We start from the raw sequence: 16,496 nt of genomic DNA, 5'->3' as shown, positions 1-16,496 counted from the left end.
TTCACACAATTCCAACAGGAGCATGGCCCCTACGGATAGTTCCATGAGAAACACACTGGGCATCCCAACCGCTAATACTGAATTTCTCTAGCTGAGGGGCAGCTTCTGTGGCTCCAAGGTGGCAAAAGCTGAGAGGCAGGGGCAAAGGATAGAGTTCTGGGAACAGGGCACGCCGGCGGGGGGCCGGGAGGAAAAGGAAGCGTTTTCTTTTCCCTACAAGTGAGGGCTTCCAAGGCTTGAAGAACTTTACAGTCAGTGCATCTGTAACCTGCATTACTATGAGGCAATTGAGAAACACAGGGGCTAGGCAACTTGCCCCAAGTGACACCTAGTGTGAACCTTGTGGTGCTTCACCACGTTAGCCTCCAGCACGGGGACAGTCGGTCCTGCTTGCACCGGCCTCCACGGTTTCCTAGTGTGGCTGACCTGGCAGGTGAGAGGGCTCAGTACTGGTTCTGGCCTCCCACCATGTTCAGGGGCTGGCAAGCTAAAAACAGCACTTCCCAGATTCTCCTGGAGCTGGGTTCCGGACATCTGGAGGTCAACTTGGTTTTGCAAAGAAGTACTCCAATAAGGTTAGAAGGGTGGGAAGTAAGGAGAAGGCTGCCTTCTGGCACCTACTGAGCATTTCTGTAGCTGAGTCCCGCGTGGCTTCCTGGGGACCAAGAGATGGCTGTGGAGGTGGTGGGACTGCAGTCCTTCTACGCTCTAGCTGTGCTACCGCAATCTGGGCTTAACACTCTGCCTTTCTATGGAGAGTCTCCTTGGAAGCCCCGCCTGGAGCCTGCTGCTCAACCCTTAACGACTCAGCTGAGCACCTAAGTACCCGGAGCAAGTCCCTGTCTGTTTATAATACCTGGAGTGGTGTAGTTCCTGTCTTGAGCCCCAACTGATAATCCTATCCTCTCTTCTCTCCCTTCCCCTTCCCTGTTCTACTGGGGAAGAACACCGGTAGGCAGTGGAGGGCAGACAGGGGAGCTCTCCAGCAAGTTCTTGCATCCATTTGCTCATTCACCCAACATTTACTGCCTTCCTATTTTGCTCTAGGGCCTGGATCAGACACCTCCTCTTCCCATTCTCCATCCCCTTCAGCGACTCTTACTAGGTAGGACGAGGCACGAGGACACAGAACAAGTTGGGGAGCGGGAAGACGTTCGTGGTTTCGTGCTTGCTGGTCCCCCTCCCCAGAAGATCCACCTCCTCTCCTTGTCTGGCCGGCAGTTTCCCAAACACTGAGCAGATACCAGCTCTTTCCAGAGCCAGGATCCGCACCCAGGCAGCTGGCTCCAGAGCCCGTGTGCTCACCACCAGGGAGGAGGAGGGGTAGGGTGCGGAAGACAAAAGAAGGGAGGTGATGTGGCCCAGGTAAGGAGACAGTCACATGTAACACGAATATATAAGCCAGGGGGCTCACTTATTAACCTGCAGGCCACACAGCTGTGGCAGCCAGGGCCTCTGCATTTCCTCTGGAGGGACTAATGATCATCGTGCTATGTGCGGCACACTTACCTTGGCAAATAGGGAAGGAGTAGAAACCCAGGCGGCAGGCATCACACCGAGGGCCCTCGACCCCAGGGCGGCAGAGGCACCTTCCGTAGGCATCGCATATTTCAGGGAGAACTCCTTCCAAGTTACAGTCACACCCTGCAAGGAGAAGAGACTCTCAGAGGGGCCTCCAGCCTCTGTTCCTCTTGCAGTTTCTGCCTTCCCTCAGGTTTCTGTCACGGAAACTTAGACTGTGACTTATCTGTGGCTTATAGACATTCTTGACCTAGAACACTACACATTCAAGGGAAAAACAACAAATATCAAGAAAAGGTCAGAGATGCCATTAAGAAATATGTAGGGTGGGCACTCGTTTGCAAAGCAGCTAACTCTTTTAACATCTATCCCTGGGTGGCTCGGTCAGTTGAGTGTCCGACTCTTGATTTCTGCTCGGGTCATGATCCCAGGGTCATGAGGTCAAACCCTGCATCAGGCTCTGTGCTAAGCATGGAGCCTGCTTGGGATTCTCTCTCTCTCCCTCAACCCCTCTCCCCTGCTTGCACTCTCTCTCCCTCTCTCTCTAAAACAAAAGAAAACAAAACAAAAAACCTACCTACTCCCATGGAAATACTTTGTTTTTTCCCAAATCTTAGCCTTGTACAGTAAAACTTCAAGTTAATAGACTCCTACCTAATGACAATCTTGAATCAAACATATTTCTACCTTCCACTTTTTTATAAGAAAAGAAATGAACATAAATCCAGCCCTACTATGTGCCAGCCATGGCTCTGGGGGCTACAGGTGGGTTGTCTCGCTTAATCCTCCAGGACCAAGGCCTTCCCAGCAGTCAGGCTGCTTCCATTCCCTCAAACATGTGCTCTGCCACCTCAGGGCCTTTGCTCTGGCTGTTCCCTCTGCCTGTAATGCCCCTTTCCGGTTCTTTCTCGTCCTCTCCTAGGAGGGTCTCCCCCAACCAACCCGCACAAGCCCTCCCCTTCCCCCCCCCCCCCCCCGGCTGTTCTCTCCCATTGCTGTTGGTTCTTTCACAACACTTTAATTACTGAAATCACTGAATGGCCTCATGACTTGTGCTTTGACCCATAGAAGGAAGTGAAAGTGCTCTGATGTGATTTCTGAGCCCAGGTCACGACAGGTTTTGCGGTTTCCATTCTCACCCTCCAGGAACCCTGAGACCAGCATGTGAGTCTGCAGGGAAGGGAAAGCTTTACTGTCGGTTACGGTCTTGGCATTGAAACCAAGCACTGGAATTCAGTAAGAAACTGGACTTTACCACTGGCATCGAGGCCCAAAGAATCCTTATTTATAACCATCTGTGAACAGAAAGAAAGCATCTGTGGTACCTATGCATTTTTTAAACTGTTTCTGGGGGTGCCTGGGTGGTTAAGCGTCCAACTTCGGCTCAGGTCATGATCTCGCACAGTCTGTTTAGTTCAAGCCCCAGTCAGGCTCTGTGCTGACAGCTCAGAGCCTGGAGCCTGCTCTGGATTCTGTCTCCCTTTTCTCAATGCCCCTCCCCTGCTCACACTCTGTCTCTGTCTCTCTCAAAAATAAATAAACATTTTGGGGCGCCTGGGTGGCTCTGTCAGTTAAGCGACCGACTTCGGCTCAGGTCATGATCTCTCAGTCCATGAGTTCGAGCCCCGCATCGGGCTCTGTGCTGACAGCTCAGAGCCTGGAGCCTGTTTCAGATTCTGTGTCTCCCTCTCTCTGACCCTTCCCCGTTCATGCTCTGTCTCTGTCTCAAAAATAAATAAACGTTAAAAAAATTGTTTTTTAAAAATAAATAAATAAACATTTAAAAAATAAAAAAAAAACTGTTTCTGAAAATCACTTTTCAACATTTCCTCTTCCTCACCTACCAAACAGTCCCACACAGAGTCAGAAACCATGAGGGCCCCCTCACGTCTGCCTGACCCTCACCTCCCCACACCTCCCCACTGGGTCGTAATGATTGTACCTCAGGAAAGTCCCTGGAATCTTCCTCTGCTTCCAGAGTTCCAGAGTCTTCATCCAGGGCTTCACCCTTGTTTGCCTAGATTATTTATAGAGCCTCCTAACCAGGCTGTCTGCTTCCCATCTTGCTCCCTTCCAATCCATTCTCCAAGCTGGTATCAAGAGAGATCTTTCTAAAACGCCAACCTTCTCACCTCGTATCATTTTCCAGTTTAAATCCCCCAAGGGTGACACAACACCTTCAGGACACAACCCAAAGTCTTTGACGTGTGTGACACAGTAACCCCTTCAAAATCTGCCAGGCTGCCAGCACCCTAAGCAGCACCTTTGCACAAACTAGAAAAAGTGTCCCTTGTCAAGATGCTCTCCTGACCCTTGCCGTACAATGGCCACCATAAATATACAAATCTTCGATATCCTCCATGGATATGGCTCCCCTTCCCCCCCTTCAACCTGCACATCTGAGCCTGGCTGCCCATCCTGGTCTTTCCCTAATCCTCTCCACCTCCTGAACTTCTTCCCCCTTCCCCTGATCCAGCCCCAGGAACCTACCTGCCATCCCCTCTCGTATCCCCATGGCTTCTCTCAGCTGTCGCTCTGCCTGGCTAACTCCTTCATGCTCCAAGACCCCGCTCCTTCTCCTGCTCTGGAGAGTCCTCCCACAGCCACTACCCTCCTCCTTCCTGCCTGCCTCCCTCTCTTCATTCCATAAGGATGCCCCCCATCCTGCATGCTTCCATAGCTTTGTGTTCTCACGCAGCCATAGTGTTAACTCCTGCTGTAACTGTTCACCTGCCTGTGTTTTCACAGGACTGGGAGCTGCCAGGGAGTGGGGACTGTGAGGCAGTCAGCTGCCTGGGCAGTGCCTAGTACAGGGTGGGTACATTCATTCTGAATGAAGAATGCACTAAATAGTCTCTTGAACACCTTCAGTTCTTTTTAGTAAACACGATTCCTTGAATTCTATTTTACTGGCATCCGTACAGAGCCTCCAAACTGAGATATCAGAATTTGCCTGTCCATCCTGAAGCCTTAGCTGACGGGTCTCCATGACAACAGTGACTCCCCACCCTGCCAAGCGGATGAAATGCCCGGGCCGGGGAAGGACGGCCAGGAAAGCATGCCCCAGCGGCTGCTGCCCCGACCCGAGCTCCCACCGTTAGCACGTCCTCCAGCCCCAGCCACACTGACCTCAAAGCTCTGGCAAAGGCATCTTGCTAATTATAAAGTGACTGCAAGAATCAAACCCTTTCTATGATATTTGTCAAGAAACCGGCTGGGCACTCATGTCTTCAGGCCACATGGACAGCTTTCCATAACCATCCCCAGCTTGCCTCAATCTCCTAGGTAAAGTAAAGTAAGCACCTGGAGTCTTCCTGCAGCTGTTTTTCCGCTTGTCCCTGCTCTTTGAACTTGGAGGCATAAAAGCGTACAAGTGCCTGCAGGCTAGTATCCCTCTAGAGTGTATGTTTCGCACATGCTGTCGTTTTCAAATGGAGCCCTTGAAGATGTGTCAAAGATACACTGATTTCCTAGAAATAAATCTTGAGTGGATATAAATGATCACTTGGCCCCAGAAAACCCTGATAATATCCAAGGTCATGAAATATAATGGAAAAAAAAAACCCTGCAAACATTGTGATCTGCAAAACTGTTCTGTCCTTTGGCTTCAAGTCATTGTGTCTGGAACTGAGCGTATGGATTTCCTAGAAAAGTGGTTCTCAATCTTTGCTGCACTTTGGAACCCCCCAGGAAAATACAATTACCTGGCAGTGGAATCCTAAACCCAGAATTCTGATATAATGCCACGACCTGTAATCTATGGCCCAAGAACCAAACCCATCCCTGTTTTAGTAAATAAAAGTTTTACTGGGACACAGCCAAGATCTCACATTTACATGTTGACTATGGTCGCTTCCCCGGTACAACAACAAAGTTGACTTTTTGCAGCTGCACCTACAAATCTAAAAACATTTACCATCTGACCCTTTGCAGGCAAGTTTGCCAACCATTAAGCGGGATTTTTAGTAAAGTAGTGGTTCTTAACAAGAGACATACATCAGAATCATCTGGAAAACCTCTTCAAAAGATAAGCCTGGACTTCATCCTGGAAAAGGCAGATTAAGATCTGGAGTGCTACAGAGGAATTTCCACTTTGTAAAAGCAAGGGATTCTAAAACACAGCCCTGTTTCAGAACCACTGTACTAGAAAACATGAAAACGTCAATGGACCTTCATGAATTCAAACTCTCCAGGGTGCTCGGGTGCTCGATATTATCGATATCTGATATTATCAGACGTTTAACTGAATGAGCCCTCAACTGGGTGTTTTTAAAATGCAATAATCAAAGGGGCACCTAGGTGGTGCAGTTAGTTAAGCATCCAACTTTAGCTGAGGTCATGATCTCGCAGTCTATGAGTTCAAGCCCTGCATTGGGCTCTGTGCTGACAACTCAGAGCCTGGAGCCTGCTTCAGATTCTGTGTCTCCCTCTTTCCCTGCCCCTCCCCAGCATCCCCCTCTCTTTCTCTCTCTCTCTCTCTCAAAAATAAATAAGTAAACATTAAAAAAATAAAATAAAATGCAATAATCAAAGACCAAATTGAAGTAATATCTGTGTATTCAAATTCCCAGATAGATCTCACTGCATTCACTGAACCTTCTTTTCCTTGAGGCTGTATTCTAAGGCTTCCCTCATATTTTCTAACAGATGTCTGAACAGTCCTTCAAATTCAATTAAATTTCTTTTCCTGAAGTTACCAGCAGTCTAGTGGGGGAGAAAAAGAAATTGACTAACAAAGGAATTACTGGAAACAGATGGTAAATGGGAGATCTAAAACATTTTTGTGGAAGAAAACCCAAGATGTGTGGTGTAATCAAGGCTCAAAAGCAGAGTTCCATTCTAGTCAACGAACAGACATTAAGGAAACGTTTGCAGACAGCCACTGTGGACAGGATACTGCCCGCTGTGGGCAGGGTAGATACTGTGGGAGTTAGAACCATAGTTGCTGTGCTGTCCTCAAGCGACCAAGTGTCTGGTGAAGGCTTTAGACAATACCCCTCATAACAATGCAGAGCCCAGTGGTTTGCTCAGAGGAGCTGGGTACGTGTAGGGCAGAAGGAGGAAGGAAAACAGGAAGGTAAACAGGATCACATTACCTAACCTCAGATCAGCCCGCTGTGCTGCCCCCAAGTCCTAGGACATTCCCCACACCCACTCCCTCCCCCACATTCTGAGATGACTCTTAACACACCTTCCGTCTCTTCAACCCCAAAGCTTCCTCCCCAACCTCACCTTCTGCCCCTGACCTTGATTCTTACTCCATAGAGGAAAAAGAAGGAATGGCCAGAACATAGCATCCCTAAGTTCCCACCACTGCATCTACCTCCCCACCACCCCCCCCAGCCTTGCACTTCACCTTGTCTTCTGCAGCCTTTCCCGCCTTCAACAAATGGCACCTCTTCCTCCTGTTTGCCCCATCCAGAAGCCTTGGAATCACCCCAGCGGCCTCGCTTTCTCTCATATCCCACCTCTAAGCCAGCAATCCCCTGGGGAGTCCTGGTGTCTCTATCTTCAGATTATAGCCACATTCTGTCCACTTCCTGTCACCACCACTGACACGTCCTTGTTCTGAGCCACCATCGTCTCTCCCTCACAGATGATCACAGTAGCCTTCCAGGACATCTCCCTGCTTCCTCTTTTCTCCTCCTACAACTGGTTTTCAACACCAGTCGCCATGGAGTTCCTTATACAATGCCATTTGTCTATGCAAACTGTGCATGGCTCCTCTCTGAGAATAGAAGGTAAAGTCTTTGCAGTGGGTGACAAGGGCCTGCCATCTGGCCCCCAACACTTCCCTTCCTTACCTCTCTTGCTGTGTTCACTCCGCTTTCACACCCTGCTCTCCTTTTGGTTCCATGAACACCCCCTCCCCCCATGTTCCTGCCCCAAGGACTTTGCATTGGCTCTTTCCTGGGTCTGGGTGCTTGTCCCCAGGTACCTGCAGAGCTCACCACTCACCCCCTAAGGTCCTTGCTTATCTCTTCAATAAGGTCCCTCCTCGACAACCCTATTTAAATCTGCAAACCTCACATTCCCTCACTTCTCTCCCAGACTTACGTTCTGCACAGCACTCATGGCCAAGGCTACCTCCAGCACATCCCTTGAGCCGCTATAGTGTTGCAGAAATGGAAATCTGCCAGAGAGAGCTTTCCAGAGACCATCTTCTTGACTGGTCACAAGTGCCCCTTCTCTGCCCACCCGAACCCTGGACCCAGCGGGAGGAGAGGCACATGTGCTCACCTCCACCTGGCATTACCTCCACCCCAATGACATGAGCATGTGACCATCAGGCTGCTACTGGCACCCTGGGGGGTGAGAAGCAAACTCAGTGGATGATGGGAACATGATCCAGAAAGGGGCACAGTCACGGGCCGTGAACATGTGGTGTGCCTTTCTGAGTGTGTATGCCCCCACGTGTGCCATTATGGGTTTACACAGGAAACTGCCCACAGCTCCAGAATCAAACCTCAAGACCTAGAATATTCCTCATATGGGTTAGTTTATGCCTACCATGTGAAAGCCCCCCCCCCCCGCCTTAAAAATAGCACCTTTGTGCAGCACACAACCTTGCATATGATAATCTAACACAGAGAGATTTTATTTATTTAGTGGCTTATATATTATTTTTGTTATTGTAGGAGTCCCTCCACTGGAATATAAGCTATAGGAGAGCTGGGAATCTTTCTCTATTCTCTTCACTGATAAGTTTCCAGCACACAGAATGTGCTGAACACATAATAGGTGATCATAAAATACTTGTGGAATGAGTGATTAGGTAGGTGTAGCACCCACACCCTCTTGGCACTCACCTCTCTACCCCAAAGGCTGCTTCCTGCACACCTCTGCCACTCTCTGCCCAGGGGTACCCCCTCTGGCTGAAGGAGCCCCTTGGCCTTCCAGCATACCAAGCCGGAAGTACCAGAGTCGATGCCCCCAAAGCAACCTTCCATTGATGGCAAGTCACTGAAGGTATCCCTTCAGCTGGGATAATGCTGAGCAAGTTCTGTGCTGTCGCCTAGAGTCGCCTAGGGGAATGGAGCTCCAGGTGGTACAGGCGGACCTTGCTTGCTAACGGCTCCCTTCACTCCCTGACTCACCCTCTTACTGATGTCTCCTGGGATCATATCCCGAATCATTTGCTTGTGCTTCAATCTTTTCTCGGGGTCTCTGCACGTAGAACCCAACTAAGACAGTAGCAACGGACCGCCACCGGAAGTTTTGGGCAAGCAAGTGATCTACATTTCAAGCTCTGTTTAGTTTCCTTAATCAGGTAGCATCACGCAAAAGACAGACTAAAACAGAGAATGATGGGTGGTGAGGAACTGAAATAGGACAGCCCCACAAGGCACCCACCATGCTCCAGTAAGGACCATTAAAGCTTGGGCACAGTAGTTAGTGGGCACAGGAAGCAGAAAAATAATATGGAGCATAACATTTCCATTGACGTTAAAGCAAAAGAGAAGGTACTTGCCTTTCATATCTCCAGCTACTGAATCTTCTGGACTTGGGGTAGAAATAGGGAATATGGGAATTCCTAGAAAAATTGTTTTTAAAAAAAGACAGAGAAAGATTAAGGAGATAGTAAAGTAAAACATTAAGTTGCACAAACTAGAAGGAAGCCCTTCAAACTTACTGCAAAGTAGCATGTAGAGCCTAATTTAGAGAAAGGCAATACCGCTTGCCATATTGAAAATAATAACAACTGAAACCAGACTGGTCAGATGTTCTGATTTGTATATTAAATGAACTGAAATGGATATTTTGTGCTCGCAATAGCTATGTCTCAGTCTGAGCAAGGATGAGCTTGGTTTCTCTAACATTTATTGGTTTTTTAATGTAAAATTGAAAATAGATTTTGTTTTTTTTTCAAGTTTTTCCCCCTAAAATTTGACTGATGCCACAAAATTGTTTCAAGGTTTTGTTTTGTTTTGTTTTTTGGTCACTAAAAAGGCAACTACAATTTCTGCTCATCCTGTATCTAATAATTACAGATTCTAAACTGACTAAACCTCAATTCAGTGCTACTATGTTTGGGCTTAAAAATTCGTTCCTTAAAAAAAAAAAAAAATTGCTTTCAGGCAGCCTGGGTGACTCAGTCAGTTAAGCAGTCGACCTCAGCTCAGGTCACGATTTCACATCTCGTGGGTTCGAGCCCCACATCAGGCTCTGTGCTGACAGCTCAGAGCCTGGAGCCTGCTTCAGATCCTGTGTCCTCCTCTCTCTCTCTCTGCCCCTCCTCTGTTTGTGCTCTTTCTCTCTCAAAGAGCTCTCATCCTCCAAATCAGCATACTCAATGGTAGGAGGGGGTGCTAGGTTCAGAATTCCCCTGGGACAGCAGGTGTGAGCCAGGACATATAGTCACCCCATTCACATGTGCCCTGCCCCCATGTCCCCACAACTCGGTCCGCTTTTTCTGCCACGCAGAGCTGGGAAAGCAAGAACCAATGCAGTAATGGCGGGGGGGGGGGGGGGGTGGGGGGGGGTGGGGGGGGGGGTGGTTGAGACAGTGTTTCTTTGTCCTAACAGGACAGTGCAGTGTTTACGCTTTTGCAGAACAAACAGAACCATGGCTCTTGTAACAATTTGCAGAGTTGGTTTCAGACTCTCCTGCTTCATGTTCTATAGTGTTTCTACAAGATACATACTTTTTCTCTCTGAGATGCTGAGATACTCAGATCACTGCAGTGGGGAGGGGTGGAGCCCATGATAACTTGGCCTATCACACAGTGGGGGAAAGGGAAACATATCCCCCTGCCACCCAAAACAATGCGTATGCAAATGGACATCTGGTACCGTTGACATTTCTTCCAGGTTTTTTTTGAACAAAAATCACACGCAAAATCACACGCATGGATCACTGTTAAATTGAAATTGCCAATATTTGACCTCTCTGACCTACTGGGATAATACTATGGTACAACCTAACGTAATCACCAGACATAAACAACTGACTATAAAATGTACTCATATAAACTTTATGTTCTGAACTTTTGGCAACACTTCCATGTAAACACAGCATACCTGGCCCCATTTCTGTGGTGAGCCCCCCACCGCCTGCCGTGCTCTCGGGAATTAATGCACAAGGCCCAGCTATGTGCCAAGAAAGGAGGCCTCTCCTTCTGCAGCCGCTACTTACTCAAGCAAAACGGGAAATTATAATACCCAACTGCACATTCCTCACAGTTGTCTCCGCGGAAATTCGGTTTGCACTTGCAGCGGCCTGAGCCCGGCTCACAGTCATCTGCGTGTTCGGGGTTACAGCTGCAAGCTACGAGAAACATCAGGGTTCAGAGATCAGTCCTTCCCTTCACTGCAGTTAATATGGAAGCTATGTCCCCAGGACTTCTCAGGCGATGTTTAATGCTCTACTATCGGTCACGGTTATTCTTGAAAGGGCACAGCCTGTTTTCTACTTCATACCCCGTCAATAGTTTGCAATGATCAAACCCCAGGGGCCCCCAGAGAACTCAGATAGGCTTCTGAGTTCTCCAGAATATAGTTTATTACACTGAGCACTGCCCAGCTCACTGCAGAAGAAGAAAGGTCTGCAGAGATTACAATCAGAGGGGGCTGGGTGGACGTGTGCTGTAGCCCCTGGTAGGTCTGTTGGACACAGCCCCTCCTGGCCACGAGCCAACTGTGAATGTCCAGGGTGGTCATCATTACGCAAGTGTGATGCAGTCACAAGTGTGGGATGCCTGGACATCGACATCTCATATGTGGACAGCACAAGACTCTACCCATAACCCGAATGTTAGATTCCAGTGATAGGACTTACTAAAGGCAGTTTTGCAACCAACACGACTACTAGGTTTGCATTCCAGACAGACATACTTGGGCTGTAAGAGGCTTGGTAGCTCCTCACTTGGGACCTTTCCTTGACCTGGAAAGTCCTCACCTTAGACAGCAAAAATACTGTCATAACCCAGCTAAGTACATATCCTGTGAGGAACTGGGAAACTAGGGAGGCCATGGGCATCAAGCATCCCCCAGCCTGGCTTCTCCTGGTGTCCTCTGCTTAACTTGCTTAAGATGTACGTGTCCTGTGGATTCTTTAGCTATAGCCTATAATATCTCTGCGAGACCACTTCAGTGATGAAGAAAGAGGCTGGAACAGTGATGGAGATTGCTCTGAGATTCCAGAGCACGTACGTCTGCATTCACGGTGTCCTGGTCTCCTTTGCTAAAGCCTATTCTTCGTGGGCACAAGAAAAGGGATGGACAGACCTCGTGGGACGATGTGGGAGAGGGAGGGAAGACAGGAGCACTCTTTTAACAAGGATGAATGCCCAACAGAGGGGCAAATCGGAGTCCACACATTCTTTGGACTTGGATGCCCTCAAATATTAGTGATACGAAGAATGAATCTGGGGGTACAGTGGGCACAGCGGCCAACTTCAGGCCTGGAACTGCTTTCCAACTGTGACAGCCACCAAACATAAAACAGATCACACATGGAGGGCAAAGTCCAGTCTGACCTGTGTCTGACAGTTCCCCAGGGAAAACCCAGGGCATCTATCTGTATCACGGATGTGAAAAGGCACAGAGGCACCAGACAGATAGGACCTGTATCCTGGAGCTACCAGTTAGCGGGTTTTGCCACCTGGGCTCAAATATTTAACTACTCAGTTCAGTTTCTCCAGATCTAAAAATGAAAATAATAATACAATGTGAGTTGGTTGCATCAGACATTTGTGGAAGTATTTCACAACCCCGAGCATATAATGAGTGCTCAATAAATCATAGCTATTTTAGATACGATGACTATTAGTAGATCCATGAAATTATGACTATGTTGTCTCGATGCTAATTCAGACAAAAATTTGAAACTATTGGAGCTCGCAGAAACATGAGGAAAATGGAGGAACATTGGTTACAGGGCTAGTAATGTGAGGAGCCCAACACTTTGTGTCTTCCTAGGTGCTTCTGATGGCATTTCATTCTGTCTTAGGGAATAGCAGGCATACCTCGTTTTATTGTGCTTTTCTTTATTGTGCTTCGCAGATACTATGTTTTTTTTTTTTTTTTTAGAAATTGACAGTTTGTGGCCACCCTGCATTGAGCAAGTCGATCAGTACACTTTTTCCAACAGCATTTGCTTGCTTTGTGTCCCTGTTACATTTTGAGAATTCTCCCAACATTTCAAACTTTTTCATTATTACTGCGGTCAGTGATTACAACTAGCTGAAAGCTCAGGTGATGGTTAACACTTTTTAGCAACAAAGTATTTTTTCATTAAGGTATGTACTTTTTTTTAGACATGATGCTATTGCACACCGAATAGGCTATGGCTATGGTATCGTGTAAACATAACTTTGATAGACACTGGGAGACCAAAACATTCATTCAACCCACTGTATTGCAATAGTCGCTTTACTGCAATAATCACTTTCTCGTGGTGGTTTAGACTCGAACCCGCAATATCTCCAAGGTATGCCTGTGTTATCAGTCCCATTTATATATAAGAAATCTGAGGCTCAGGGAGATTATGTAGCCAGCTGAGGTCACACAGCTAGAAGGAGTAGAATCAACAATGTGAAAAAAAGAGGGAGGGAAGGGAGCTACTAGCCCATCAGAGTTTAGCCCGGTGACCATGCCAAAGTGGTACAGTACCGACACTCTAAGACACACCGAGTCGAAATGAAACTTACGGATGCAGCCATGTGGGGCATCCACTGGAACGCCGTAAGGGCGGTAATAACCCTTAGCACAGATTTCACAGTTCACACCAGCTGTATTATGCTAGAAAGAAACAGAAGAAACTTAGAAGGAAGAGTACCAGAAAAGTCCTTACTTTGTGCTGTTCATCCAATGAAATCATGGTCACGTACAGTTGCAATTTCGGAGTCAAAAAAATAAGTGTTCATCTTGACCTTGAGTCTCTAAGATCTGCCACAGGGCACTGGCTGACAGGTGGGTCTGGATTTTTTTTTTTTTTTCCCCATTGGAAGAAGAAATACAGGTAAGTTCCATGAACTAGACAGCCCAGGTTTTCCCCTCTGGCACAGAATTTGCTCAGTGAAACACCTGACATTTCAGTGAGAAAAACTCAAGAGCATTCTTCTTCCTCTCTCAATCAGAAGAACTAACCACCCTTAGGTTTATCCCAAGGACTAAAGGGTCAGGTGCGTATCTTTATCTTTCCCAAGTTCAGAAGAAACAACGCATACAAATTCTCTTCTCTCAACATCCAAATTTTATCTGTGCTTTAGTCATGACATCCTGTTCCAGACATTTCTGTTATGTGAATGGAAAATGTAGGTGCAAGTCTCCTACACAGAGCCCATTTTAAAATACAATAGTAGGCGGATTTTTACATGTTATGGTTAATCCTTGTTATTGTCACAAATCAAGTTGCCCAACATGTATCACCAGTTTCCAAGAACTATACAGCGCAGACCAACTCAATGTCTTGATCTCTAATTTGGAAACAATCAGAAGGACAGTGTTATTTCATTAATGAAAAGGGACGTAATAGGAAGTTAAAAGGAAAAAAACAATATAACACGCTTTGACCCAAAAGAAGTCTGCGTAAAATCAGAGCGGAGAACAAAGACCCTTTTCTGAATCCTCTTTCCCATTTTAGATGGTTTTATTAATTACAGATTTTTATTTACTACCACTCCTTGTCCTGTGGGCTAAAATCTGAATTCACTTTAACACTGAGGTCTAAAACCGCACTGGCCACTTCTCTGACTTAACATTTACATGCATAAACATTTAGGCAAATACGAAACAGCTGCAGTCCACTTCCCTTTAATCAAATGCTGATTAACCTTCTCAACTCTGCTGCTTGCACTGTGACTTATAATAGCCAGGATGTGAGGTTAATCTGGTTCCCCAATTTTTTCCCATTGAAGAAGGAAAATTTCTCTGAAGTGGGCAGCCCCACCTCTCCCTTCTACCACAAATTTCGGTTAATAAAGCACCTGCCACGGGTGCCATATTTTTTAAATTTATTTTTTAATGTTTATTTATTTTTGAGAGAGACAGAGCATAAGCGGTGGAGGGGCAGAGAGAGAGGGAGACACAGCATCAGCCGCAGGCTCCAGGGTCTGACATATAAGCACAGAGCCCGATGCAGAGCTCAAACTCACAAACTGCGAGATCGTGACCTGAGCCGAAGTTGGACGCTCAACTGACTGAACCACCCAGGCATCCCACGGGTGCCATATTTTTAAGACACCTGCCACGGGTGCCATTATTTTTAGGACACAAAGAACAGCAACAAATGACCAAAAGAGAGCCACAAATCGCCCACAGATAGAAAGATGCCTGTAGTTTACCTCCAAATCTCGGGTGTCCTCTAGGACCCTCACCTTCCCGAGAGCAATGACACACCACTTTACCCATGAACTCTATGGCCACGGTTGGACCAAGGCCAGTGGTGGTTCTGTAATTTCTATATAGGAGGTGCTGGGGAAGCTGCCTCACTGGGAAGAATGGGTGCCTGAATTTGCATTTGCCTGACATGTAACACAAGATGAGAAAACCTCAAGCTGAAGAGTGAGGTGGGTGCCAATGAGATCTATGCAGGAGATAAGCCTACCTCGACCCCACTGACCCCTTCCTTTGGCTTCCTACGGAACACTCACCTAGAAACCCCCAGGCTCTGATAACTGACAATAATCTAAATCCTCTAAACATAACTCTTCTAAGACACTTCAATCTTCAAGTAAACCCCATCTCTCCTCTCAATTCCTCAACCACATCTACAACACTGTTGCTGGCTTCCATTTCGGTGAACCTCAAGCACATGGAGACACTTAGTCTACTCACTGGCCACACTTCTGGGAAGTCTCTGAAGGGATTTTCCTGCCAACGGCCAACATGATCTGGCCTCTGTTACTTCTCTGACCTGTCTGTTCCGGCTTGCTCCCCTCCAGCCACATGGGTGTCTCGCTCCCTCTCAGGGCCGCTGCCCTGCCATCCCCTCTGCCTGGAATACCCTCCCCCAAACAGATGCCTGCCTCATTCTCCAGCTTCTTCCAGGTCTTTACCCCAATGCCACATCCTAGGGAACTGGCCACCCTAATTTAAACTTCACACACCCCAAACCAATACTTAAAATAGTAAACCCCAGAAGTAAAAATAAAATCAATAACATATGAGAATATGGCCATCTATGCAAATGCTTGCCCTGCAGGATAATAATCTGGCTGTCCTACATGCTGGCTGATTGGCCATCTGAACGTCCCCAAGCCCAGCTCAGAGCTTATGGCAGATAGTTCTCATTGTGTCCTTACCGGAACTACACAGAATGGGAGATAGCCAGGTTAGCTAGTGCCATGGACTGAATGTTGGTGTCCCCTTCCAAAATGCATATGCTGAAGCCTCATCTCCAGTATGATGGTATTTGAAGATGAAGCCTTTGAGAGGTAATTAGATCGTGAGGGTGGAGTCCTGATGATGGGAATAGTGCCCTTATGAGAGAGATGATCTCTCTCCACTACGTGAGGACACAATGAGAAGGCAGCCATTTGCAAACCGGAAAGTAGGCTCTCACCAGATATTGGATCTTCCAGCACCTTGATCTTGGACTTCCCAGTCTCCAGAAATAACTCTTTACTGTTTAAAGAGTATGTACCTGTTCTGTGGTACATTTATTATAGCAGCCTGAGCTAAGACAGCTTGGTTTCTGACAGGCACACCTTGCTGTAGGGTATGTGTATTCTACCAGGAAATTCCAACTTTATCTTGAAGCATCGCCTTGCAGCTCACCAAGCCAACTGACCCTGCTATGGCAGCAACCCCCCACTCCCCTTCCTTGTCAAGACTCCCTATGTCCCTCAGTACGTGACATAGGCCAGGTTACATTTTTTCGCCAAATGAAGAGCAAATTGTCCCAACATCATTTATGTAACACCCTGTTTCCTTTCAATTAAAAATGCCAATATTACTATAAACCAAATCTAAACATCTACATGACTGTGCTTCTAGATTCTCTATCAGAGAATGTTTTGCTATCTTCTAAG

At 47.2% G+C, this 16,496-nt stretch overlaps 1 protein-coding gene across 2 annotated transcripts in view; it reads right to left on the bottom strand.

The window, feature by feature from the left end:
* The window catches only part of LAMA3 (laminin subunit alpha 3), a 272,108-nt gene that overhangs the window by 165,755 nt on the left and 89,857 nt on the right, over positions 1-16,496 (bottom strand). For both annotated transcript variants that reach the window (XM_078435375.2, XM_078435376.2), the window contains exons 9-12: positions 13,173-13,263; positions 10,658-10,789; positions 8,993-9,055; positions 1,510-1,644 (exon numbers count right to left, since the gene is read on the bottom strand). In XM_078435375.2, the coding sequence (XP_078291501.2) occupies positions 1,510-1,644; positions 8,993-9,055; positions 10,658-10,789; positions 13,173-13,263 (421 nt within the window). The remainder of the gene's footprint in view (positions 1-1,509; positions 1,645-8,992; positions 9,056-10,657; positions 10,790-13,172; positions 13,264-16,496) is intronic.

This window comes from Panthera onca, chromosome D3, assembly GCF_046562875.1.
Source record: "Panthera onca isolate mPanOnc1 chromosome D3, mPanOnc1 haplotype 2, whole genome shotgun sequence".
Taxonomy (NCBI): domain Eukaryota; kingdom Metazoa; phylum Chordata; class Mammalia; order Carnivora; family Felidae; genus Panthera; species Panthera onca.
Note: the sequence above shows the minus strand (reverse complement) of the source record. Positions and strands in the feature narration are given on the sequence as shown.